We start from the raw sequence: 20,498 nt of genomic DNA on the forward strand, positions 1-20,498 counted from the left end.
GGCTCTGAATACATGGCTGTGTGATTTTATCACCTCGCTAGTACCCATTGAGGAATCCACTGAACATGACCTTGGCCTTGGAAGTCTGAGAGGGGCCTCCCTCTGTGGCTCTACCTGAATGAAGCAAGTAGCCAAACAAGCCTGGAGCGGCCACCGGTTCCAACGCCTTCTCCCCCAGGCCCAGGGACATCCATCCATTCAATGGCGACAGGTGGAGAGTGTAACGCGAGCCAATTGGTTGGCTCCGTTGCCCGAACTGAGTTGCAGCAAGGAAGAGGAGTGGAAGAGCGCCTGACCTGGGGCGTGTCCTTTGTAAACAGTGGGCGTACGATGCGCCCTATTAAGGAACTGGCCAGAGAGAAACGTCGCAATCGGACGGCAAACAGGGGCTGAGCCATCCTCCCCTTGTTGTCGACCTGAATAGATAGATATGTGAGAAGGAGATACGACACGATAGTGCCTGACTCCTTTTATGAAGAGGAAGTTGCAAAGGCATAAATTTCATTGTTGACAATCAGGTACCATTTACCAGCGAGAAACAGCGGCGGGTGAGGGAGATGGACTACGGGCGGAAATCCGAGGTACGTATCCCCTCATTCCCCTCCTCGTGGTGCATGAGGCGCTGTGCTTTGCGCTGTGCCCATGATTGGATCCTTGGATAGGCTTTTCTCGATAAGGTATGAAATGGGTGATGGTTCTCTTTGTGCACCGTCATAAAAAAGAAGTGCAGACGTGCCAGGGTCCTCTTGTCCGCTGCACAACGTTGTAGCCAGGGGATGAAACTAACCGTTTCCCTGGAGCAGCTGTATCTCAACTCATCAGGTCCCGTCTGGGCAAACGTTGCCGGTCGAGATGGAATAAGAGTTCAGCGGGAGCATCTCGACCAAGTGCGATGGCAAGAGAGCCGTGTCGGGTCGGGTTCTCATCGTCCGTTTTTCTTGTTGGGAATTATCAGCAGTCAAATCGTCTCTGTCATGGACGATTCTGGGCTGATTCGTCACCCGACGCGTCCATGTTCTCATCCTCTCGTCGTACATAATACAGTACACGATTTTGTACAGTTCACTCACTGCACTGCACTTTCTGCCTGCTCTGGTCGTTCGCTCTCCATTTCCCCAACTTCCGAGACGGGTAGAGTGGACAGTGGCCCCGTGGCCTAGCTTGGCGAGGCCATCCGACGTCCGCTCCAGGCTTAATCCAGATGGACAATGAAAGCTCGCACTGGGCGGAGAGGGTGTTAATGAAATGAACAAGGGAGGACTGATTTGGAGATGGAGATGGAGTGGGGTGGTGTTGAAGCCTGGGGAATCGAAAGAGGGGCTGTACACTTGTACGGTGTGTCTCCGTACTGTACTGCCAAGGTGCACGCTCACTCTCATTCACTTCGCTGGAGCCTGGCTAGAAGGCGATGGCAGACAACTTCAGACTTCAATCCTAAGACTTATGTGACAAAAATATTTAGAATATCTTAGGATTATCTTAGGGAGATTTAATAAACCTAGTCGACTGTTTGCATAGAATGTTTTTTATTCCTGATTCATGGTCTTAAGTTTTCAGACACCCAAGGTCGTGTAGGAGAGGGCTGCTCGATGTGTCTCGATGCGCGAGCCACTTTCACCATCGAAAGCAATAGTTCGATGCATGTCGATAGCATACCTGGAAATGACAGTACGTTTCTATGCGGTGATAGCGAACCTGTCTCAGATTCTGCTTCCAGGTCCAGGTGTCCTTCTCGGCCCTCGATTTGATTCGAGAATTGTTTAGCTTTTCTTCATCTCGACCCAGTGACCGACTCATCTTGCATCGGATATTTTAGAAGCGAGCCGAGAATCTTAACCGAGAATCTTAGGGATCGATTTGCCCTACATAGAAACTTGTACTGCCTCATGGAATAAACTTTTCCGTCTTCTTGTGGCTTGAGGTCCCCCACGATACAATGAAGCCTCGGTTCCGTTTCTGGAAGAGGGCTTGAAGTAAACAGATAAGAGAGACAGTAGCCCTTCAGGTCAAGGATGAGAGAGCGTAATGAGGCTCTCGTGTCTCTCGCTAGCTGTGCCAGCTTGGGACGCGTCTAATAACTCGTCAGACCAAGGAGCGATGGGTTTGTTTCGAGCCCTGTTGCGTGGAGGTTTGGAAAACCTGTTTCAGTGACCTTTCACGCGTAATCCTTTCCCATGGGCCGCATGAAGTTTTTATGTTTTGAGTTTAATTGTGCAGTTAAAATTGCGTACCTGAATGGACTGGATGTTACGTGGAGTTTAAACGCGAGCGGCTCACATCAGCCGTATCCAGGTACGAGAGATTAAAATCCAGCGGTAAATTGAGCATTCACAACCAGTCATTCATGAATGACTTGTAAAATCATTTCAAATGCCAATAGGAGACTGTACCAATTCGTCTCACTGCATTAACGTCCTGACCTGACATGGAATGAATCCTCTATCAGTATCCGTACTGCGGCGTACCACTTACACGTGGTGAAGATCCCCGTCGCTTCAGACCTAAACCCTTGACCTAACCCTTGACCCTACTCCTTTTTGGTTTAACGTCCCAACTCAAGCCAAGGTGAGGAGGAGCCCTGATCTGATCAGATAACGCTGTTTCTTCGGTCAACTGATCGCTGGGCTGATGTTTTATAACCCGGCCCGGGCATAGTTTTTATGTCTCTTGTTGTCGGGCAAAAGTTAGTTGGACAGGAGTTCTTATTCGGCAATGGCTGATTCCAGGGCGATCCAAGAAAAAAGTTTAAGACCCCTTCTTTTCCAACTTTTTTTTTTTTTTTTTGTTTTTTTTTTTTTGTCTGAAAGCAATGACAGCTGTTTGCTGGAACCACAAATCCCATGTAACCTCAAAAGTTATTTCATTGAATGCGTAGGAACGTATTACTGTTAATTCATATTAAAACCTCACAGAGAACATTCTCGCATTTCGAGTATGAGATACCGTCTCTATCTTCATCATCAGTCACTGGATTTGCATTTCCCAGAAATGGACATGGGGCGTGTATATAACAAGACGCCCAGAAGGTTTAGCTGCATATCTTTTCATGGGCCTCTCGTCAGCTACGCCCATTACACTGTGGCGCCGTCATCTCGAGTCTGAACTCTTTGGGAACAGTAAAAGGAGATGCCCTGAATTTAGCTGCCACCGCAGTCTTTAGCCTCTAGAGCGCAACTAAGGCGCAGCGCGGAGGCTCCAGGCATCACTAACAGAGAGGGGAGCTGAAAAGGGAACCGTGCTCAGCAGGGTAAGAGAAGTCCGTCGGCTTATTGCTCAATTACAAGATGGTCTCTTTGACGACACGCAATGCACTGTGCCTCTTGAAGAAAGAAGCCAGATTAACCAGATTCTCACGTAATAAGGGAACAGAGGCAAAAGGGATGCGGGTGTGTGTATGCCAACGTAACAAACAACCCGAGCGATGGATGATGATACCTCAGAGGAGAAGCGGTTGAAGTGTCCCAGTGGCCAATGTCAAAGTGTTGATGCGCATCTTTTGTGGCAATTAGCTGCATGTATTGTCGAATCCTAGAGCTCTCTCTAGTCGCAGTTGCATTCACATTCGCAGTTCGATAGGTTCGTGATATTCAGCCAGGATTGTAGAGATACTGTACACTTTGTTAACCCTCAAATGGCTAAGATCATCCCGTCTATGTTCTAAGCCTGTCCTGGATGATTGACCGGTCTCACCTGACAAGCCTACCGATTGCTGGTCACAAGGACCATCAAGAGGAGGCATCGCATCGTGGGGAAGAAACCTTGACATGTCTATTCCTGTTGTGCACATACGAAGCACTGATGATAGTTGTGGAAGGTGTAATATCAAATGGTGGACTGCCGGGTTTCTTAGTCCAGTCTATCGAGATCTCTCTTGTTTCTGTTATTGTTGATTTTGCAAGACATGAATGGTATGTTGACTCGATCAAAAGCAAACCAAGGCACAAAGTCAATTTTTAGCAGTCAAGATTTACAACATGTTCCTGACTATCCTCCGAAACCACTACTGTCTTGAGATAGGGCTTCGACGATCAATTTGAATCCCAGCTCACATCGGAAAAAAAACTGCCAATGAAGCTATGCCCTCCAATGCCAATTTTTTGCAACGATTGGGCTTTGACACACGGAGCTAATGATCTGTAGCATCGGTTGGAATGGTTACATTATTCCTTGGTGACTTTGTATCTTTCTTACACAAACAATGCCGAATTAGCTTTGAGAATTGGTAACAAGATTTCAACTTTTTTATTATTTCAAGTTTGTGATACAATGACGCCATCAAATGGTCTCCCCTGGCCATGGAACCCTTGTCGAAAGGCATCATGCCGTGGATTCTTGACATTTTCTTCTGATGTCGATTGCTCATTGACTTATTATTTTTTTTCTGACATATGATGTAACTCTGACATGAGAGTGAACAACAAAGAAAATACAAACATGCTCAAATTGGTGTGGGAAAAAAGATGGATTCCTTAAAGCAAAGACTCCATCAGAGCCTCAGAGTGGAATCCTGGGACGCATTGGGAGCTTCTGATCTTACCTTGAGGGAAGCCAATCAGACTCAGCAAACATTCCTCCACAGTTTACCAATCTCGATCCTCGATCCTGTCTTGGCTAGCAAAGGATTGAACAGAAAAACTCCCTCACTGCCGTGCGAGTATGCCGGTTATTGGCTAACTCTGAGACATTGGCACGAGGACGTCGAGAGTGCCTACAGTGCATTGCATCTGAGCGCATTGTAGCGCAACAATGGCCTGAGTCCAGTGCTCCCTCTCGTCCTGGATGTCTGTTCTGCAATGCAAATCACTGGCCAGCCGCCTGCACTATGGCGATCCGGGGTGCTTGATAAGGCACAAGCACCAGCACCAAACAAAGACCAGCTCTCGCAAAGACCCGCTGCCCGGTTCACAGGCTTTTCCCTATTGGAGTATGGTTCTACTCAAGAGGCTTAGCCGGCTTAATGACAGCTGGGGCCGGGTGGATTTGTGATACGCCAGAAACACGCAGTTCAGTCCAGTTCACCAACCCAACAATAACCTCTTCCCCGGGGGCAGAAGACCTAACACTAATCCAAAAGGGTTCGATGCAAATGGAATGTTCGGTCACGACCCTTGGTCTACAGGGCAACAATGAGCGTGATGGAAGTGGATGATACCGAGTTATTCATGGATGGTGTAATATGAGCTGCAACGACCCAGAATATCAACCTATTCGGACCTTTGAATCCACTCCTATGTAAGGGAACTCAGCGTACTCAGTGCTGTACGGTACGGCGGTCACGGACTACAGACAGCCGGTTTGTACAGCACATACCGTACCGCGGCTTAACTCGTACCACCGGCACTTAGATTAAGATGCCGCCTACTACTGTCGGTTCAGAGCGGCAGTGAAGCCCGAAGCTCCGTCTCCGTGAGGACCTATTTGCTGTCCTGTACTGTCGCCGAGGCTTTCCCCGCCTTCACTGGATTACCTACTGTTACCCCTCTATCACGACGCGGCCGCTGATATGGATATGGTTGAGCGGGACTCGCACATATAACGTCGACAATACACACAGGGGTGTGCGTGCTTTACACTTGCATCACAGCAGGGATTCTAATGAGAATGTGGATATTCCTCTCAGTATCCGTCTTGATAAGAATGGGGAAATTCATGCCTCAGTCTACTGGAACACTGACAATGACTGTTTGAAGGATGCCTAGACGATGCTACTTGACATGTTACAAGAATCAAGAGCAACGTAAGCATGTTGGGTGTTGTCGACCTCTTGTTATGTTCCTGAGCTGTTCCTGCATGACATGGAAGCTCCGTCCACGTGGTATCATATCATTGTGTTTTGGAATCTCCTCGCATCCGGCCCAACGCGAAGACATGACAAGGATTCCCATCACTGTGATCAACCATTAACTGCTACAGACGTTCCCAATGCCATGGTCTAGTCTGCCAGCTCCCGTAGATCAGCAATGCTTATCGGGCTCGGCCAGTTTAGAACATGGGACGAAGGAATGTTGGGAGGGGACCCTGCCTCGGCGACGAGCCCTACGATGAGCCCTACGACGGGTGCCCGAATTCCTTGGTTCCTTGATTCTTATTCCAGAAACTTGATAACCTTTTTCAAGCTCTGTGGCTTGACGATTGTTGGCTGCAAGTTAAGTTGTTGATGAGGCTTGACTGGATTCCATGGAGACCACATATTGCCCTGAAATGCAAAACCAAGTAAGTCATGGCGTGCTTATCTGAGGATATGAGCTCAAAAAGGTTATTATTTGCAATTCACCGTAAGTTTCGTCAACAAATAAGGTCTATGGCCTGTAGTTACGCAAGTGTAGTCATAAATTGGTGACGAACAGTCACTGCCGATGTCGGAGCACTAGCTGCGAATCGTAAGAGCATATTTTTGTCTTGTGAGGGCGTGAGGGTATTGTAAGAAGCTTCCGTACTATCGGTTGTTTCAGTGAATAACCTATAGAGGAGTTTACTCTTTGATTATTTTGAATTTCTAGTCGGCAACAGCGAAGCTTCATCTTCTGTGGCAGAAGCCTTCATACCTGGTATCTGCCGTGTTCCTGAAGAGACGCCGATCATGACATCAATTCACTCACAAGCCACAGCAACGAAATCAGAGGCATTTTCAAAGACATCTCGTGTCAGCAAAGATAACCATTATCCTGAAAACAAATAATAATTATATATTGTTTGCTGCCTGTATTTAAAGCAAAGTCACACACAGGAGACGGAACATAGCCGCGCCGCAAGATCTACAGCCTAGCTCATGTACCCCAGATTAATTAAAACAACGTTAGTTTCGATTTCCGGCGGGCGCTGGAGCCTTTCCCATGTCCAAATCCGTTGACACACGGAAAACAGAGTCAAGATAGCGATGCGAAACACTTCTTGTAGCAAGCAGACCAGACCAGACCAGTACCTTACAAGACCACCCCCCACGCTGGCCAGTGGCGTAGTGACGACTGTATTTTAATAATTTGTGAGACTTAAAGAGTGAGGGAAATACTTTTTTTCATTACTTTTTTATTTTCTTTTGGAGAGTAAAAGTCAAATCTGTTGTTACTGCGACGACATAGTTTACGAGTAGTCAACACGTGTATCTAAACTTCACACAATACAACCAACTTCACAACATGCCTGATCAGGACGTATACCGCAAAGTCGGCCGAGGCGGCGCCGGGAATTTTGTATCAAGCAAACCTGAAGATGCCGCCAACGTAAGCTGACCTTGCACAATCATCTCTTCAGCATCTCACACTCTCAGGCCGATCTTGAAGCACAGAACCTAGCAACAGAAGAAGTCCAGCCATCCGCCAACGGCCCATCACGAGCTGGCCGTGGTGGCTTCGGCAATTACGTCAACCCAGAGGAACTACCAGATGCCAAAGAGCAAGACAAGATGGCTCAGAAGACAGCGGCTGCTGTGAATGCAAGTCTTAAGAAGAATCACGTTGCGAGGGGAGGACTTGGTGGGAGAGGTGGAGCTGGAAACTGGAAGCATGCTATTTCGTTTGAAGAGGAGGAAAGGATGAGAGAAGAAGAAAGATTGAGAGGTGAGCAATTGGCCAAGAAGGTGAAGGAGGAGGTTGATCAGGGTCTAAGAATGCCTGAAAAGGCACATCACGGACATCATGTTAAGCATAACGAACAATGAGGCTTGCTAATGGCAGCGGGACGGCCGGGACTCGGGCTAGAATGCTTAGAGCCATATGGGTTCATTTTACTAGTTAAATTCTTGATTCATATCTTGTGTCTTTCATATCGTTCTAGTGATGTCCACAACTCTCCGCTAGATAGAACTAATGCTTCATCTCGTCTCACTGAACCTTCCCGAGGTTCGTAAGCCTAAGGACAAGGGAACCTCAACCTTCTCAGAAGGCCTTGGGAAGCTCAACCTCTCTTGATAACTTGAACGCAATCGAGCTGAGCTCATCCAAACCAGCCACATCTTCTTCCAACCCAGGCATCTCGAAAAGATCATAATCGGAATCACACTCGGCACCAGCAGGGGGCAATGTGCCCTTCTGGAAGTATTCTCGTATATAAGTAAGGGAGCATGCTGAGGGCGCCGCCAATGAACAATGCTTTGGCTCAAGTTAGACAGAGTGACACAGAAATAGGAGGAGACTTACACCGTAGGAGTTCTGCTTGAGAACAACTGAGCTGGGGAACTTGGCAGAGTTGTTAAACGCACTCTGCAAAGGCGTCACATTATCTGCCATATTGCCAATGTATAGAATTGGATGGGCAGTATCACCCCTAAAGTCGGCTTCTCAAAATTAGTCTTGTATCTCATATCATGGGTAATAGGGGTGATTCACCATCTGTAAACTTCCACTTTGGCCTCGTCTTTCTTCCGACGCAAGACACACGAAAATTGGAGTTGACTGCTCCCGCCCAACGACTCTTGTGTGTGATTCTGTCAAAGTAGTCTGCAATCTCATGTGGCGTTTCCGTCACAGGCTTTGAGTCCAGACACATAATAGCAGGGAAAGCGTCGAGCTCCATAGGGGTCTCAAGGGGCATAGTTGCAGGAGTTTCTCCCAGTTCGCACATATCTCCGTTGAGTTTCTTGTTTTTACCTTCCATCACCATCTCATAATAGGGGATTCCATCGCCCTTTTCTAAAGAAGCGAAAACACGAGCAAGTTGAGGGAACTTCTTCAGCGGAGCATAAATGGAAGTTTGGATAAGGCGTTGGAGATGGGAATAGGTGATGAGGAGAGGTAGTTCAGGGCCGGAATCGTGAGTCCAAGCTGGAACGAGAACAGGCGACTTTTTGAGATGGGCGAGGAGATTGCTTCGACGTTCCTCAATGGCTTTTGGCGAGTCTGCATAAAAAGCACATTTGAGGGGCCCGGATTTATGGCAGGCTTTATCGAAGCCGTCGAAGATCATGTCTGTGTCAGAGACAAAGTTGCCGTGATCCAAGTTGAACCAGTCGTGATAGTCAACATTTCCTGGCTCGAGTCAGTCAGAACTACAATGCTACATATATCGTAAACTCACCGTCGCTGACCAGTCTCTCAACACGCTCAGGGTATAGTCCAGCGAAAACGCCACCAAGAACAGTGCCATAGCTGAATCCCCAGTACCGTAGCTTCTCATGACCTGTCTTGTCAAGAATTTCTAGCATGTCTCGAGCAATGGATGCACTACCGAGGAACTGCATAAGACCAGTTTCCTCCATGGCCTGCTCACAAGTTCCGGAGTAGGCAGATGCTCGGGCATAGGCATCGTAGATAAGACCTGGGTGTTCGTCGGCAACGGGTGTGTCTTGGAGACTCCATAGCTTTCTCTTTTGAGAAGAGCCCCAACATTCAACTCGAGGTGTAGAGACGCCGACTGTGAAGCGTTAGATAGCTGGTAGTGCTTGATAAGGACTGGTATACCTCACCTCCACGGGGATCGAAGCTGATAACGTCCTGGAATTATAAGTATAAAGCTTGGCCAGAGTTTCCGACTTTTCAACTTACATGGTTGCCACCGACAGCCGCTTGTAGGATATGTCCCTCTTTTCTTACAAAGGAAACTCCCGATCCGCCAGGTCCCTACGTCCATAAGTCAGCTCCTGAAGCTTCAGGCACAAAGAGATCATACTCCAGGATTCACAAAGAGCGGAGAAACAGGGTTGTGATTTGTCTTGGCCGGTAGCTTGATAACACCAAGGACAACTCTCTTATCATCGGAGGGCTCAAGCCAGTCCATTGGGACCTATGTCCAAGTTAGCATATACAACAGCAGGATATGGTGAATTACTAACGTCAAGTCTTGCACACTCAAACTTTTCATAACACGGTTCCCAATTGAGTTTTCGGCTTGGCCTGACCTAATTTCTTTATTAGTCTACCTTTTGGATTTCTTATCCATGGTGTATGTATGCTTACATCGCTCCAAGTCCATGGCTTGTCTGCTGGATCCTCGATGTTCACTGGATAAGGATAAGGTCGGTGATGGAAGAAGGTGATAAGACAGACAGTCGCCAAAAGGCCTAACACGGTGGAATAATGTGACTTTCGTGGTCGTTGTTGAAGTCGTCCTCGTAGAAGAGGCGTTGCCTCTACAGTCGCCTTTTCACTCATAGTAACAAGCCAGCAGAGCACGGTCAGATCAAGGTTACTCGCTTCAAGCAAATCAAGAATACAAGACACTACTCGCAAACGCAAAATCACAAAACAGAAAAGATGTAGAGATAAAACCAAGGAGAACAAAAAGGGCAGAAAGAATTGGACCCTTGAGTCGGTCGGACACCTCCCAGTTACGAATTAAAGCCTTTTGCCTAAGACATGCAGCGGCTTGATAAGAGATCGTCAGCCGGCAAGCAGGCTACTAACCCAGCAAAGTAAAGCATGGCCTTTCAGCCCGCCATGAGAGTCTGTCTAGGGCCTCTGCTAGGCTTCTCCTTGCAACTGCGACGCTCAGAGTTCTGCTTACGTCGTCCTATCACACGGCAGTTTATTCCAATCACCTAATCTGGCATGGGTCATGAGATCTCATTTTGATCTTCAATGTCTTCCTAGACTAGTTCCCCGCATATTCCGGCTGAACAGCTGTTTTCTCCTCAACTGTTGGTCTTGACAAAATGACCATCCAATTATTTTATTCTCATCTGAAAAGGCTCCGGAAACAGCAGTGTTTGGTCAAAAGTGTGTAGAGCGACAACGATAAGAACAACTTGGGCTTCTTGGGCTTGGGATACTGGAACATCAATCATTCCCGCCAAAGTCACATCGCAAAGAAACCAACTCGCAAATAAATTGGTGTCGGTGTGTAACTCACGACGAAGAAAAATGGCTTTTCTATAGTATCCCAACGCCGTGGTATGCCTTCGAATCAAAAACACCCATAACGCCCTGTCTCGTAGACCTCTCGCTGTCTCTGCCATGTAAAACTTTTCTCTTTCAGATTCTTTCCCCCATGACTTTGCCCACTCAATCGGCATCCATGTCGATATCGTCCATCTCGTCATCCTCGTCACCGTCCTCGTCCTCATCGTCTTCATCGTCGAACATGCCGCTGTCGCCCTCTTCATCCTCATCGTCATCCTCGTCAACCTCAAGCGCAATGGCGACCTTCTTCTTCTCGCCACCGAAGGCCTTGGTCTTCTCGCGGTCAGGCTCCATCTCCTCGATCTCCTCCTCAGTCATGCCCAGGTCGCGCAGGCGCTTCTTCTCGCTGCCGCGCATGCGGGGCAGGAGATGCTCGTTCTCGGCGACCAGCTTGCGTGCGAGGGTAAGCTCACGCTCACGCTTGCCAGCCATGCGCTTCTTGTAGAAGACGCGCTCGCGACGTTGGCGGATCTCGGACACACGCTCCATGGCCTTGAGGGTCTTGGCCATGAGGTCTCGGTCGTAGCGAACGGGGACGTTGCGGCGAGCGGCGAACTGCAGTGTTGAGTCGACAGTCATCTCCTTGCCGGCGGCCTTGCGGAAAGCCTTGGTCCACTTCAGCTTGCGAGGGTTACGCTTCATCTTAAACTGCAAAAGTGTATCAGCGGCGAGGTCTTTGGTAAGTTGAGCATTGTAGACGTACGTTCTTGTGGCATTTGCTGCGACAGAAGCGAAAGACTCTGGCATCGTTTCGCACAAAGGTGATACCTTTGCTGGGATAAGCAGGGCGACTGCAAAAGTAACAGGTTTCGATTCTGAAGCATTTTGTTAGTTGTAGTTCAAGGTAGAGCCTGAGTCGCTATATCACTGGTGCCCGCTCTCGCAGAGGACGAACTCCAAACATTCTACCTCTGCAAGGACCAACATCTGATATAGAACTCTTCAGCAACAAAGGCGTACCTCATTTTGCCTGGGTGGTGGTCTGAAAGACCAAAACAACTTCAATTCAACGTCCACCCCACTGGTTTGAACAGCCTTCTCTTTTCCGCGGTCAATCAAAAAACTTTTTGCTCAAACTATCTTATCGATAACAGATTTGCACCCCGGACAAACTTTTGTCCCCGCGCCCCTCTGCCTCCGGTCCGCGCCGGCTGGAAAAATCAAGTGGCCCCGATCTCGACTTCCGAATCACTCTGCGTCACTAAACTTATTGTCGATACCACAATCGCTCTACAAAATGGCTTCTGTTATGGCTATAGGTGCTGGCGCTGCCGTCGCGGCCTTTTTGGTATGCTTGCAGTGATTTCAGGCGGTGATTCCGGGTACTAATATCTCTTACAGGGCCGAGCTGGTCTTGTCGCATGGAGGCGATCCCGAGGCGGCGTTGGAGCCATGGGCAAGGCTTTCTACAAGGGCGGTTTCGAGCCCAAGATGACCAAGAAGGAGGCTACTCTCATCCTGTCTCTCAAGTATGTCTTGATCCCACTCTTCTCATTCCCAGCCCACTAATATCTTCCAGCGAGCGAGCTGTTACCAAGGATAAGGTCCGAAAGGCTCACCGAACTCTCATGCTTCTTAACCATCCCGATCGAGGCGGCAGCCCCTACCTTGCGACCAAAGTAAACGAGGCCAAAGAGTTCTTGGACAAAAACAGTTAATTACGATCATGAAAACTACTTCCCCAAGTCCAGTATTCGAGTCACGAACCAGTTACCAAGGACGTTATCAGAATCATCAATGACTGGGTCTAAGCGTGGGCGTCTGGCCGCGTGTGTATATTGTACACTACTTGTTTCCATAGCGATGGCGTTTGTTGGGTTTAGAGGAAGCTCTTTAGAGCCAGGTGAAGGTATATGCCGTTGTTAAAAGCTATCAAGGCTCGACGCTGTATGAATAAAGGGTCCTAAAGACCCGTTCTCTTCTCACTCCGGTTTTTGTTCTGGTGGTACTTGACATAAGTCTCGAAATGTCATCTACCACCTTTCAGGTCCTATTTCGTTCTGGGAATTGCCAAGTTGATCATCTGGAGCATTTTCTGGCTGCATGTCTTCCATCTCTCCTAGCTCCGAAAATATCCTTCAGTCCACCTTGCTGAGCATCTTATTGCTCAACTCCTCTTCCTTCCGAATGTCTTCCAGTGCAATTCCAAGCATGGCACAGAGTGTGTAGTGCGCGTCGTTTCCTGCATTGTGCAGGTGCCTATGGGCAATATCAAGATCGTTCAGTACGGCACTGAGACTTCGACCATTGGTTGAACCACGCCAGGCTTGGTGAATGTCCTGAGTGTCCACCAGTTCTGCCAGCCCTCCAAGGAATCGTAGGTCCAAGCCCAGTTCAGTGAAGTAGGCGATGTCCTGTTTCACATCATGTCCGACGACGACGATGTTCCGCTGATCATTAAGCCACGGGTTGAAAATTTCCATGATGGAGTCTGCAACCGTTGCATTTGTTGGGAATGTGCTCGTCCTATGTTACAGTTAGTAGCTGGTTGGAGTTTGGGGACGGCGTCCTTACCCAAAGTCGAATGCGTCAGGGCATCCCTTGACGAACTGATAGTTTCGCAAACCAGCAAACTCATAGACTCGGAGATGGTGAGTCTTGATTAGAGGCCACCAGCCACGGCCGACAATCTTAGGATCGACGCCTTTGGTGTCTCGTGTGTCAAGGATAGCGATACCAATTTCAGAGACGGGGTTGGGCTTTCTTTCAAGGGCCTCAACATCGACGCAGATGAAAACAACGTCAAATCCATCGGGATCTCCCAGAAGACCAAGACATCTCTGAGTGTTGCGAAGCATTCGTTCTCGGTGACTCTTCTTTCTTGCAGCCTTGTCGGGATCTGTCCTGTTTCTGGGTGGAAACCCGGACTTGACAATTCGAAACTTTGCTTTCCATGCCAGTTGCTGTTTTGGGGTTGCCACCTTGAAGCTTTTGATGTCATCTTGGTCGATAGCGGGCCATGGCCGAGCATCAAGAGATGTCTCTTCCTCCGATCGTTTCAAATATCGAGGGCGTGGGGTACCATGTTCGCCGAATTTGAGGTAGAACTTTTCCATGTTCACACCGGGGGGGATCTTGAGGGAAGTGTCAAGCTCGAAGTTAATTTCTTCAAGGAAGACTTCGAACTGAGCGGTTGGAATCAAAAGGTAGGGGTCTCTAGCCGGCTCCTCTGGATCATGAAGGTAGAAGCTTGTAAAGTTAGCACTATAGATAATATTGACCGGATTGACCTACAAGTCCCAGGTTTTCCCGAAGAGGATTCTGGTGAAGAACGGCTTTGTCTGTAGATTGGTGAGCCAGCGGAGAGTTGTTAAAACTGTAATACGTACACGAGGCTTGTTGGCCTTGCCCACGAAGCGTTCAGGATATGAGATCACAACTTTGAATGGACAGAAAGTGAAATCCTTGGAGACCGTCTGGCAGATGCGAAAATTGGAGTTATCAAATGCCTTTGCCTTTTTCTCTGCAAGTTCGCGCCGTCTGGCAGCATAAGTATTGGCCTCTTGTTGCTGAACAGTTTGAGAAATCTGTTCTCTTGTGGCTTGTCTCTGACGCTCCATCATCCCACCGTAGTTGTTGTCAGCTCCGTCGCCGACTGGGTTGTCTGAAGTTTCGTTGTCGTCTTCTTCGTCTTTGGGTCTGTCCTCCAACTTCACACCGTTGCCTAGAAGTTGCTGCAGTTTGGCCAGCTGGGCATCGAGGGCCGACATGTCAGATGAAAATTGAAGGAATGAAATCAAAATTCAAAGAAGTAATAGTGAGAGTTCGACTGGAGGAGCAGTGTTGAAGAGTATTGTTGTGAAATGGAAATGAAATGAAAATAGTGGTGCTGAGTTGAGGCGAAAGACGGATGTGGTGAAGGTTGAAAGATGGCGGCGTTAGAAGGAAGGAGACACGAAGGGATAAACAAGAAAGGCAGCGAAAAGCACCGTCTCAATTTTGGCGAATAGAATAACGCCCAGTGCCCTATGATTCACTGCGAAAGGGCATTAAACAAGGTTTTATTGAGTCAAACAGAAACTCGTTTGGCAGGTGGTAGATGAAATGCCACTGCTTGCAGACGGCCCGTTACATGAGAAGGATAAACTTCACACCAGCCAATCAATATATTGGTACACAAACGCCCACTCCTTTTACAAACAACAGATACATTTGCCATTACAAGACTACTTTAATTTGTAGAACTGTTCAATGTCAGTACATGTTAGATCGTCAGATTTGAAGAACTTACCTCGTCTGCATCTTCTGGTGATACATCAGACACCTCTGACTGCTGTTTATCAATGAGACCAAGACGACCCCATCGGACCTTAAACCAGAAGTCTCGTCTGTCGCCTCCAAGTGCCCCGGAGATGAGCTGCTTCTTCATGTCTTGCATGAAAGTATTGTATAGGCCTGGTTCTTCGAGGTTGATGAGTTCCTCCCTCATGACGCCAAGACATTCCAGAGCACGTTGATACTTGGCATCCCCAAAGCTCTCCGTGACAAACGTAGAGATGATTGCGCCCATCTGCTTTGCTGCCTCCTCGATTTGAGAAAGCTCCTCGGTTGCAGCAAGCATCTGCTTGAACTCGGGTACTGCGTTATCAGGGCTAATGTCGCCCTTCTCCTCTTCGCCCAGCAGAGCATCCACATCAAGACCAGAAATGGGTTTGACGGTTTCTCGGCCACGCTTTCCTTTGGCCTTGGGCGGAACTGATACTTTTTGTTAGCCATGGTACGCAATCACTAAAAGGACTGGAACAAACCTTTCTTCACATCTGCAGCTTCAACAAGAGCATCCACCTTCCTCTGAACTGTTTCAATCAGATCTTGAGTTGGGTGAGAAAATCGCAGCAAGATGGAAGGAACATCTGGAACTGGTCTTTCTGGGTGCAGTGCTCGTGATTTCACGGCATGGTTCACCCTGTGAACCGTAGGGTTGAAAGTCTCGTCAATGGAGACGTATTCATCTGGATCGCTGCGGGAGTCAGTTGCCGAAAGGTCCAAGATAGCATGGAACATACCCCTTGTCATCTAGTCCGTATGTCGACAGGTCCATTGCGTCGACATAGTCGCTCATCGCATCACTCAGCTCATCCGTGGGCAATAGCCTGTGCGTTGTAAGGGTCTGGCCAGTAACCGTGATCACCTTGTCCAAAGGAGGAAACTGGTAGCTTCGGATGTCCTCTGCAAATGGCAGTGGGATATCGTACAGGCATTCCATGTCTGGCTCCACACTGGGTGCGAGCAACACCAACAATGGATCTTTGCCATCTTTGGTCACAATTCGAGCGATTGCATAAGACTCAAGCTCCGAGAGGGCCCATACAAGGGACGAAAGGGCAAGAGCAGATTTGGCATCGAACTTGCGAGCTACTGTCACGCAAGTCTCACCGAGGTTAAGGAAAGGCTCGTACTGGAAATTATCAGCACTATAAAGGACGGGGTATCCGGTGATAGGCATACCTTTGAGCATGGAATGAAGCCAACGATTGAGAAGCTCTTTTGTGTGTCAATCTTGGTGATATTGTATTCCGACTCGCTGATATGCACTGCAGTTCGGCCATATTCATAACCCTTGGCAAGATCATCAAACTCAACGTCTCGTTTTCCTCCTGGTGCATCTGGGTCATTGACTTTGTAAGAACGAGCTTGCTTCACAGCAGAGAACTCAATTCCCTCCATATCGTCAGCGTCAGCTTGCGTAGGTTCAGAATCCGGTGCACCTTCTGACTTGACAACGACTGTGCTTGCAGTCAAAGGTCGCGCCAGCTTGGTCTTGAAATATCTTTCCACATTGATATTCAACGCAGCAGGAAATGTGTTGGGGTCTCCGAGGGTAAGAGGACCATCATAAGTCTTGTAAGGCTTCACTGCCTTGATTCGTGGGGTATCTAACTCGTCGATGGCCTCTGTAATGTTTGCAATAACTCCATCTTGACAGTCATTGACAAGCGATCTCAAGGCTTGCTCATTCTCTTTCTGTGAACTTTTAGCTATGGTCCTCGCTGTCTCCCATCATACTAACCTTTGTGCTCGGCTTATCCTCTTCCTTAAAGCCGTATTCCGGGTCATCAAAGTCTACTCCCCTGTATCATGTTAAAAGTGTCGTTGAAATATCCATTCAACTTACAGGACAGTGAGCTGGATGTTGGAGTCATTCATCTTCTTAGAAATGTCACCCAAGTCATCCGCATCCATTGGACCTTGGCCGTCCGTGACCAAGAAGATTTTTCTGTTCCACTTGAGCTTCTTTGTGAATGTATCAATCATATCAACAGCCAACACAATGGCTGAAACAGCATCTCCAGACCATGTATTGCTCGGCTTGACAAGTGATTGAAGATTCCTCAGAGATGACATGGTCATCGGTCCCAGCTCCTGCAACACTGCGATGTTCTCATACCCATCATCGTCTTGTAGCATGTTGTCAGTCTCATCTGTTCTCAGACCCAATACGCCAACGCATAGCGTTTTCCTGTTTGCTGCCACGATGTCTATGATTTTGTCCCATACGTATTGCATACTGTATTCCAGATCAGACTCTGATCTTCCACTCTGAGTTTGGGCCATAGTCGACCCAAGGTCCAATATGAAAACGGTCGCTTCCTTCTCAGCCATGGTGGAGATGGTTTGTATGAAGCCCGGTGTTACGGAAAGAATGTCAGAAGACGGGAGACGGGGTCAAGAGTTTTGAAGTCAATCAAATCTCGCTATGATGAAAGGGGTTATAAAAGAGTGAGAGATACTTTCATAAGGCCATTCGCGCTTTTAAATGAATGGCAACCAAAAGAAACGTCTCACAATGAATCCTTGTAATCCTAGGCAGAACCACCCCAATATGTACCAAGGCTGGTGACCCATCGCGTCTGACGGGTCAAAGCTCCTGCCGACCTTCTCACGACAAGACGCGCGAGGTCACGTGCAACTGATGCCTGACAAAACTCCGTTTATTGGATGAGTCTATTAAGCCACCAGAAAGGTAAGAGAAGAACCAATACCAGCCAGTAAAAAGCAAACTTCAGTAGCAACATCTGTATCTTTTGAATCGTGAATATCAATTCATCATGGAGACTACAATTCGGTATGGAGCTTGTGGATCACGTGACTATATGTGATATCATGACTATCGAAACACCTCAGTGCCTCGGCAAGTTGGATCTGATACAATTCATCAAACACTCACAAGTGAAGAATTGCAACAATGGCAAGCACAGCAAAGGCAGTGGCCTTCTCACCGGCTCCTTACCATATCATCACGTAAGTTTATATGAGTTTGTGAAGTCAATCCCAGTAAGAAAAAGCATCGCTAACTCTACGGCAGCTATGGAACTCTACTTGGAACGACTTTCTTCCATGTATGTATCTCACCAAGTTACGAACTCTTTCAATGCTAACAGCTTAACAGACCTTCATCAATGGTATCGTGATGTTCAGGACGGTCGACCGCCCTAGCTTCTCTGCCATCCAGCAGAAGCTCTTCCCCATCTACTTCGGCCTCCAGACTGTCTTGCCCGGTGTCCTAGCTTTGACATATCCCGGAAACACACTAATTGGCCTGTCAAATGGCCCTGCTGGCTTGGTGTCGGAGTTTGCCCGCTGGCACTCCCTGCTACCTATTAGCATCATGGCTTTGACTGGAGCTGTCAATCTGCTCGTCTTCCTGCCTTTGACAGTCGAAGTCATGAAGCAGCGACGTGGCCAAGGTGCGTCAATCTTCATGGAGTCGATTTGAGACAGTGCTAACAATCTCTAGTCAAGCGAGATGGCAAGGAGTGGTATGCTGAGGGACCTCAAAGTGATCAAATGAAGGCTCTGAACAAGAAGTTTGGCATGCTCCACGGTATCTCATCCTTGTTCAACCTCATCACTTTTGCAGCTGCTGTTGGTTACGGCTTCACTCTTGGTGGTCGTGTTCTGTCCGTTGCAGACCTTGCTTAAACAATGCACTATTCAAAAGTGAATTCATGTTGAACCTCTAAATTGCTAGAAATGCAAATACTCTTCTCTGCCCAATCTATCTATCCTGTATCCTCAATCGTACAAGCCAGATCTCTAATGTCTATTCGTAGTGTCGTAAATCGTTGAACTCTTGGTATAGCCCTGAAAACAATGCGCCAGTTGGTTTTTCATCACGTGTAAACCGATACAGCTTTAAAGTCCTCCGTAGGTGAAGTTTGGGGCAGGTGGGTTAGAACCGCCATGAAGAACGGAGCTCTTCCTTGGCTTTCTCGAAGTCTCGCATGCGCTGAGCCTTGATCTCTTCCTCGTTGCGAGCATGTTGGGCTCGGCGCTGGTTGGCCTCGATTTGTCCCTTGGTGGTCCATCGGCCAGGTTGACGATCAAGCATGCTTTGGATGTCGAGTTCCTCTGTAGGCTTGGGGAACTCGCGGTTGAGGGCAGGAAGCTTGTGTCCAGCTTGGTCGAACTCCTCACCCTTGAATCCAGGGGTTGACACAGGAGTTGTCTCTGTGGATTGTGTCTTGTGAATGCTAAAATAGCTGTTGGCGTTGCCAGAGGTAGGGGCTGCGGTTGTTGGCGCAGTGGGATTCATTTTGTCAGGTGTTTGAGTGAGATGTGAATTGATTTGGGTCTCGAAGCGTTAATGATTTTTGTGTGATGAGTACGGTCAAGATAATGTATGTGTGAGACAGTCTTTATATAGGTTTTCAGGGGATAGATATCCTGATAGCTGTGATATCGTGACGAGGTCTTGTGACTGGTTTCGGAGTATGCTTTGCGCGTGTTTGCTCAAAATAACGGCACAGATTGTACGAGATGATGAAAGTTTTAAATCAAGAGTCAAGATAAAGGCAGCTCGACACGGTTTTGTAGATATTTATAATTACGCTGGTATCCATCTGGGTCTGCTATCAATTCTTTCTCTTTCTTAACCAAGTGGAAACTCCTGTCGTCGATCAGAAATGGTGTGGGGCCCTTAGACTCCTAGCTTCAGGGTCCACGGGCGCCACTCTCTGATACGGAAGCAACCAAGCCAGGGCAGAGCGGTGAATGGATGTTGCACTCCACGGATTCGGTTACGTTTGTCGGTCTGTAAGTCCAGCTGACGAGTAAGGAGACTCTAATCTCGCCGCCTCGGAGCAAGCGAGTGAAAAAAAAAAAAAAAAAAAAATCACAAGGTAAGGTAGACCGAAGACGGATGTAGCCAGTTATCTCCAGGACAGAAAAAAAGCCTCCGTTAATAAACGTGGAATTCTAGAAAACCCACCGATGACGATTAGGGTGGTCCATTACTCAGGGCGGAGTTGATGAGCCAATAATAGATCGGCTCTGGTCACTGAAATGGTTGCTGGAAAGATTTCGATTTTGGAGATTCGGTCGCCACACGGAACAGGCTCGCGGCTCTTAGTAGCTTCGGACCAATCAATCGGCTTTGGTATTTTCGGAAGTGAGGTCGGAGATGCAGAGAATGCAGGGTTGTTGTCTTTGCATGAATAAGTCTCTTATCGATTAGTATTGATAGGTTTTCTTGCCTCCCCTAGCGATATAGCAAGAAGATAAACAGTGAGTCAGGGAGACTGCAAAGAGGATGGTATTCTCATGGGATACTACCCTATATCAGTTGTTCGACATTGATTCTCATGAAGAAGACTCCAGAGATTAACTAAATTCAGAAAATGGATTCATCGCCATGATCGACCGTGATAACCTTCTTTGTTGGTA

At 47.9% G+C, this 20,498-nt stretch overlaps 9 protein-coding genes across 13 annotated transcripts; 4 read left to right on the forward strand and 5 right to left on the reverse strand.

The window, feature by feature from the left end:
- Window positions 1-461: 461 nt before the first annotated feature.
- Window positions 462-1,548, forward strand: FOXG_18255 (uncharacterized protein). Its single transcript, XM_018398316.1, has 2 exons — window positions 462-581; window positions 804-1,548. Exons 1-2 carry the CDS (start codon window positions 558-560, stop codon window positions 1,158-1,160), a joined length of 381 nt encoding a protein of 126 aa, XP_018235613.1. The 5' UTR covers window positions 462-557; the 3' UTR covers window positions 1,161-1,548.
- A 4,890-nt stretch (window positions 1,549-6,438) lies between these two features.
- FOXG_02210 (uncharacterized protein) lies at window positions 6,439-7,836 on the forward strand. Of its 2 annotated transcripts, XM_018379555.1 has the most exons (3): window positions 6,439-6,795; window positions 6,865-7,220; window positions 7,268-7,836. In XM_018379555.1, exons 2-3 carry the CDS (start codon window positions 7,137-7,139, stop codon window positions 7,655-7,657), a joined length of 474 nt encoding a protein of 157 aa, XP_018235615.1. In that variant the 5' UTR covers window positions 6,439-6,795; window positions 6,865-7,136; the 3' UTR covers window positions 7,658-7,836. The 2 variants fall into 2 exon arrangements, with proteins under 2 accessions (XP_018235615.1, XP_018235614.1); XM_018379554.1 differs by having other exon boundaries at window positions 6,439-7,220.
- On the reverse strand, window positions 6,891-10,259 carry FOXG_02211 (uncharacterized protein). Its single transcript, XM_018379556.1, has 9 exons — window positions 9,891-10,259; window positions 9,767-9,832; window positions 9,604-9,717; window positions 9,480-9,554; window positions 9,401-9,428; window positions 9,013-9,348; window positions 8,325-8,963; window positions 8,136-8,272; window positions 6,891-8,087 (listed from the first exon to the last, which is right to left on the reverse strand). The coding sequence occupies exons 1-9, from the start codon at window positions 10,083-10,085 to the stop codon at window positions 7,875-7,877; spliced, it is 1,803 nt and encodes a 600-aa protein (XP_018235616.1). The 5' UTR covers window positions 10,086-10,259; the 3' UTR covers window positions 6,891-7,874.
- Window positions 10,260-10,447: 188 nt separating this feature from the next.
- Window positions 10,448-11,902, reverse strand: FOXG_02212 (50S ribosomal protein L24e). 2 transcript variants are annotated; one of them, XM_018379557.1, is made up of 3 exons: window positions 11,793-11,902; window positions 11,536-11,647; window positions 10,448-11,480 (listed from the first exon to the last, which is right to left on the reverse strand). In XM_018379557.1, exons 1-3 carry the CDS (start codon window positions 11,795-11,797, stop codon window positions 10,935-10,937), a joined length of 663 nt encoding a protein of 220 aa, XP_018235617.1. In that variant the 5' UTR covers window positions 11,798-11,902; the 3' UTR covers window positions 10,448-10,934. The 2 variants fall into 2 exon arrangements, with proteins under 2 accessions (XP_018235617.1, XP_018235618.1); XM_018379558.1 differs by having other exon boundaries at window positions 10,620-11,647; window positions 11,793-11,866.
- An 84-nt stretch (window positions 11,903-11,986) lies between these two features.
- FOXG_02213 (mitochondrial import inner membrane translocase subunit TIM14) lies at window positions 11,987-13,274 on the forward strand. The gene is made up of 3 exons (XM_018379559.1): window positions 11,987-12,120; window positions 12,174-12,301; window positions 12,352-13,274. Exons 1-3 carry the CDS (start codon window positions 12,070-12,072, stop codon window positions 12,488-12,490), a joined length of 318 nt encoding a protein of 105 aa, XP_018235619.1. The 5' UTR covers window positions 11,987-12,069; the 3' UTR covers window positions 12,491-13,274.
- FOXG_02214 (uncharacterized protein) lies at window positions 12,911-14,542 on the reverse strand (the record flags this gene model as incomplete). The annotated part of the gene is made up of 4 exons (XM_018379560.1): window positions 12,911-13,298; window positions 13,347-14,021; window positions 14,067-14,113; window positions 14,162-14,542. The coding sequence occupies 4 exons, from the start codon at window positions 14,540-14,542 to the stop codon at window positions 12,911-12,913; spliced, it is 1,491 nt and encodes a 496-aa protein (XP_018235620.1).
- A 201-nt stretch (window positions 14,543-14,743) lies between these two features.
- FOXG_02215 (ATP-dependent DNA helicase 2 subunit 2) lies at window positions 14,744-17,676 on the reverse strand. 2 transcript variants are annotated; one of them, XM_018379561.1, is made up of 7 exons: window positions 16,948-17,676; window positions 16,843-16,903; window positions 16,281-16,796; window positions 15,839-16,230; window positions 15,581-15,792; window positions 15,064-15,527; window positions 14,744-15,016 (listed from the first exon to the last, which is right to left on the reverse strand). In XM_018379561.1, the coding sequence occupies exons 1-7, from the start codon at window positions 17,433-17,435 to the stop codon at window positions 14,999-15,001; spliced, it is 2,151 nt and encodes a 716-aa protein (XP_018235621.1). In that variant the 5' UTR covers window positions 17,436-17,676; the 3' UTR covers window positions 14,744-14,998. The 2 variants fall into 2 exon arrangements, with proteins under 2 accessions (XP_018235621.1, XP_018235622.1); XM_018379562.1 differs by having other exon boundaries at window positions 15,064-15,792.
- Window positions 17,677-17,801: 125 nt separating this feature from the next.
- Window positions 17,802-19,752, forward strand: FOXG_02216 (uncharacterized protein). Of its 2 annotated transcripts, XM_018379563.1 has the most exons (4): window positions 17,802-18,074; window positions 18,139-18,172; window positions 18,223-18,520; window positions 18,571-19,752. In XM_018379563.1, exons 1-4 carry the CDS (start codon window positions 18,019-18,021, stop codon window positions 18,753-18,755), a joined length of 573 nt encoding a protein of 190 aa, XP_018235623.1. In that variant the 5' UTR covers window positions 17,802-18,018; the 3' UTR covers window positions 18,756-19,752. The 2 variants fall into 2 exon arrangements, with proteins under 2 accessions (XP_018235623.1, XP_018235624.1); XM_018379564.1 differs by having other exon boundaries at window positions 17,818-18,074; window positions 18,223-19,646.
- FOXG_02217 (uncharacterized protein) lies at window positions 18,051-19,750 on the reverse strand. The gene has a single exon (XM_018379565.1). It carries the CDS (start codon window positions 19,366-19,368, stop codon window positions 19,006-19,008), a length of 363 nt encoding a protein of 120 aa, XP_018235625.1. The 5' UTR covers window positions 19,369-19,750; the 3' UTR covers window positions 18,051-19,005.
- Window positions 19,753-20,498: the final 746 nt, after the last annotated feature.

Source organism: Fusarium oxysporum, chromosome 5 (assembly GCF_000149955.1).
Source record: "Fusarium oxysporum f. sp. lycopersici 4287 chromosome 5, whole genome shotgun sequence".
Classification (NCBI taxonomy): Eukaryota; Fungi; Ascomycota; class Sordariomycetes; order Hypocreales; family Nectriaceae; genus Fusarium; species Fusarium oxysporum.

Bases quoted from the DNA above. Each gene is read 5' to 3' on its own strand.
- FOXG_02216 (XM_018379563.1), top strand. From the start codon at position 18,019: ATGGCAAGCACAGCAAAGGCAGTGGCCTTCTCACCGGCTCCTTACCAT. The intron at 18,075-18,138 runs GTAAGTTTATAT...ACTCTACGGCAG, and splicing joins GCTCCTTACCATATCATCAC to CTATGGAACTCTACTTGGAA. The intron at 18,521-18,570 runs GTGCGTCAATCT...AACAATCTCTAG, and splicing joins GAAGCAGCGACGTGGCCAAG to TCAAGCGAGATGGCAAGGAG.
- FOXG_02213 (XM_018379559.1), top strand. From the start codon at position 12,070: ATGGCTTCTGTTATGGCTATAGGTGCTGGCGCTGCCGTCGCGGCCTTT. The intron at 12,121-12,173 runs GTATGCTTGCAG...TATCTCTTACAG, and splicing joins CTGCCGTCGCGGCCTTTTTG to GGCCGAGCTGGTCTTGTCGC. The intron at 12,302-12,351 runs GTATGTCTTGAT...AATATCTTCCAG, and splicing joins ACTCTCATCCTGTCTCTCAA to CGAGCGAGCTGTTACCAAGG.
- FOXG_02217 (XM_018379565.1), bottom strand. From the start codon at position 19,368: ATGAATCCCACTGCGCCAACAACCGCAGCCCCTACCTCTGGCAACGCC.
- FOXG_02212 (XM_018379557.1), bottom strand. The intron at 11,481-11,535 runs GTACGTCTACAA...ACACTTTTGCAG, and splicing joins GCAGCAAATGCCACAAGAAC to TTTAAGATGAAGCGTAACCC.
- FOXG_18255 (XM_018398316.1), top strand. From the start codon at position 558: ATGGACTACGGGCGGAAATCCGAG. The intron at 582-803 runs GTACGTATCCCC...TCCCTGGAGCAG, and splicing joins ACTACGGGCGGAAATCCGAG to CTGTATCTCAACTCATCAGG.
- FOXG_02210 (XM_018379554.1), top strand. From the start codon at position 7,137: ATGCCTGATCAGGACGTATACCGCAAAGTCGGCCGAGGCGGCGCCGGG. The intron at 7,221-7,267 runs GTAAGCTGACCT...TCACACTCTCAG, and splicing joins AACCTGAAGATGCCGCCAAC to GCCGATCTTGAAGCACAGAA.
- FOXG_02215 (XM_018379561.1), bottom strand. From the start codon at position 17,435: ATGGCTGAGAAGGAAGCGACCGTTTTCATATTGGACCTTGGGTCGACT. The intron at 15,793-15,838 runs GTATGTTCCATG...TGACTCCCGCAG, and splicing joins TACGGACTAGATGACAAGGG to CGATCCAGATGAATACGTCT. The intron at 15,528-15,580 runs GTTTGTTCCAGT...AAAAAGTATCAG, and splicing joins AGCTGCAGATGTGAAGAAAG to TTCCGCCCAAGGCCAAAGGA.
- FOXG_02211 (XM_018379556.1), bottom strand. From the start codon at position 10,085: ATGAGTGAAAAGGCGACTGTAGAGGCAACGCCTCTTCTACGAGGACGA. The intron at 9,718-9,766 runs GTTAGTAATTCA...ACTTGGACATAG, and splicing joins TTGAGTGTGCAAGACTTGAC to GTCCCAATGGACTGGCTTGA. The intron at 8,088-8,135 runs GTAAGTCTCCTC...CTTGAGCCAAAG, and splicing joins TCAAGCAGAACTCCTACGGT to CATTGTTCATTGGCGGCGCC.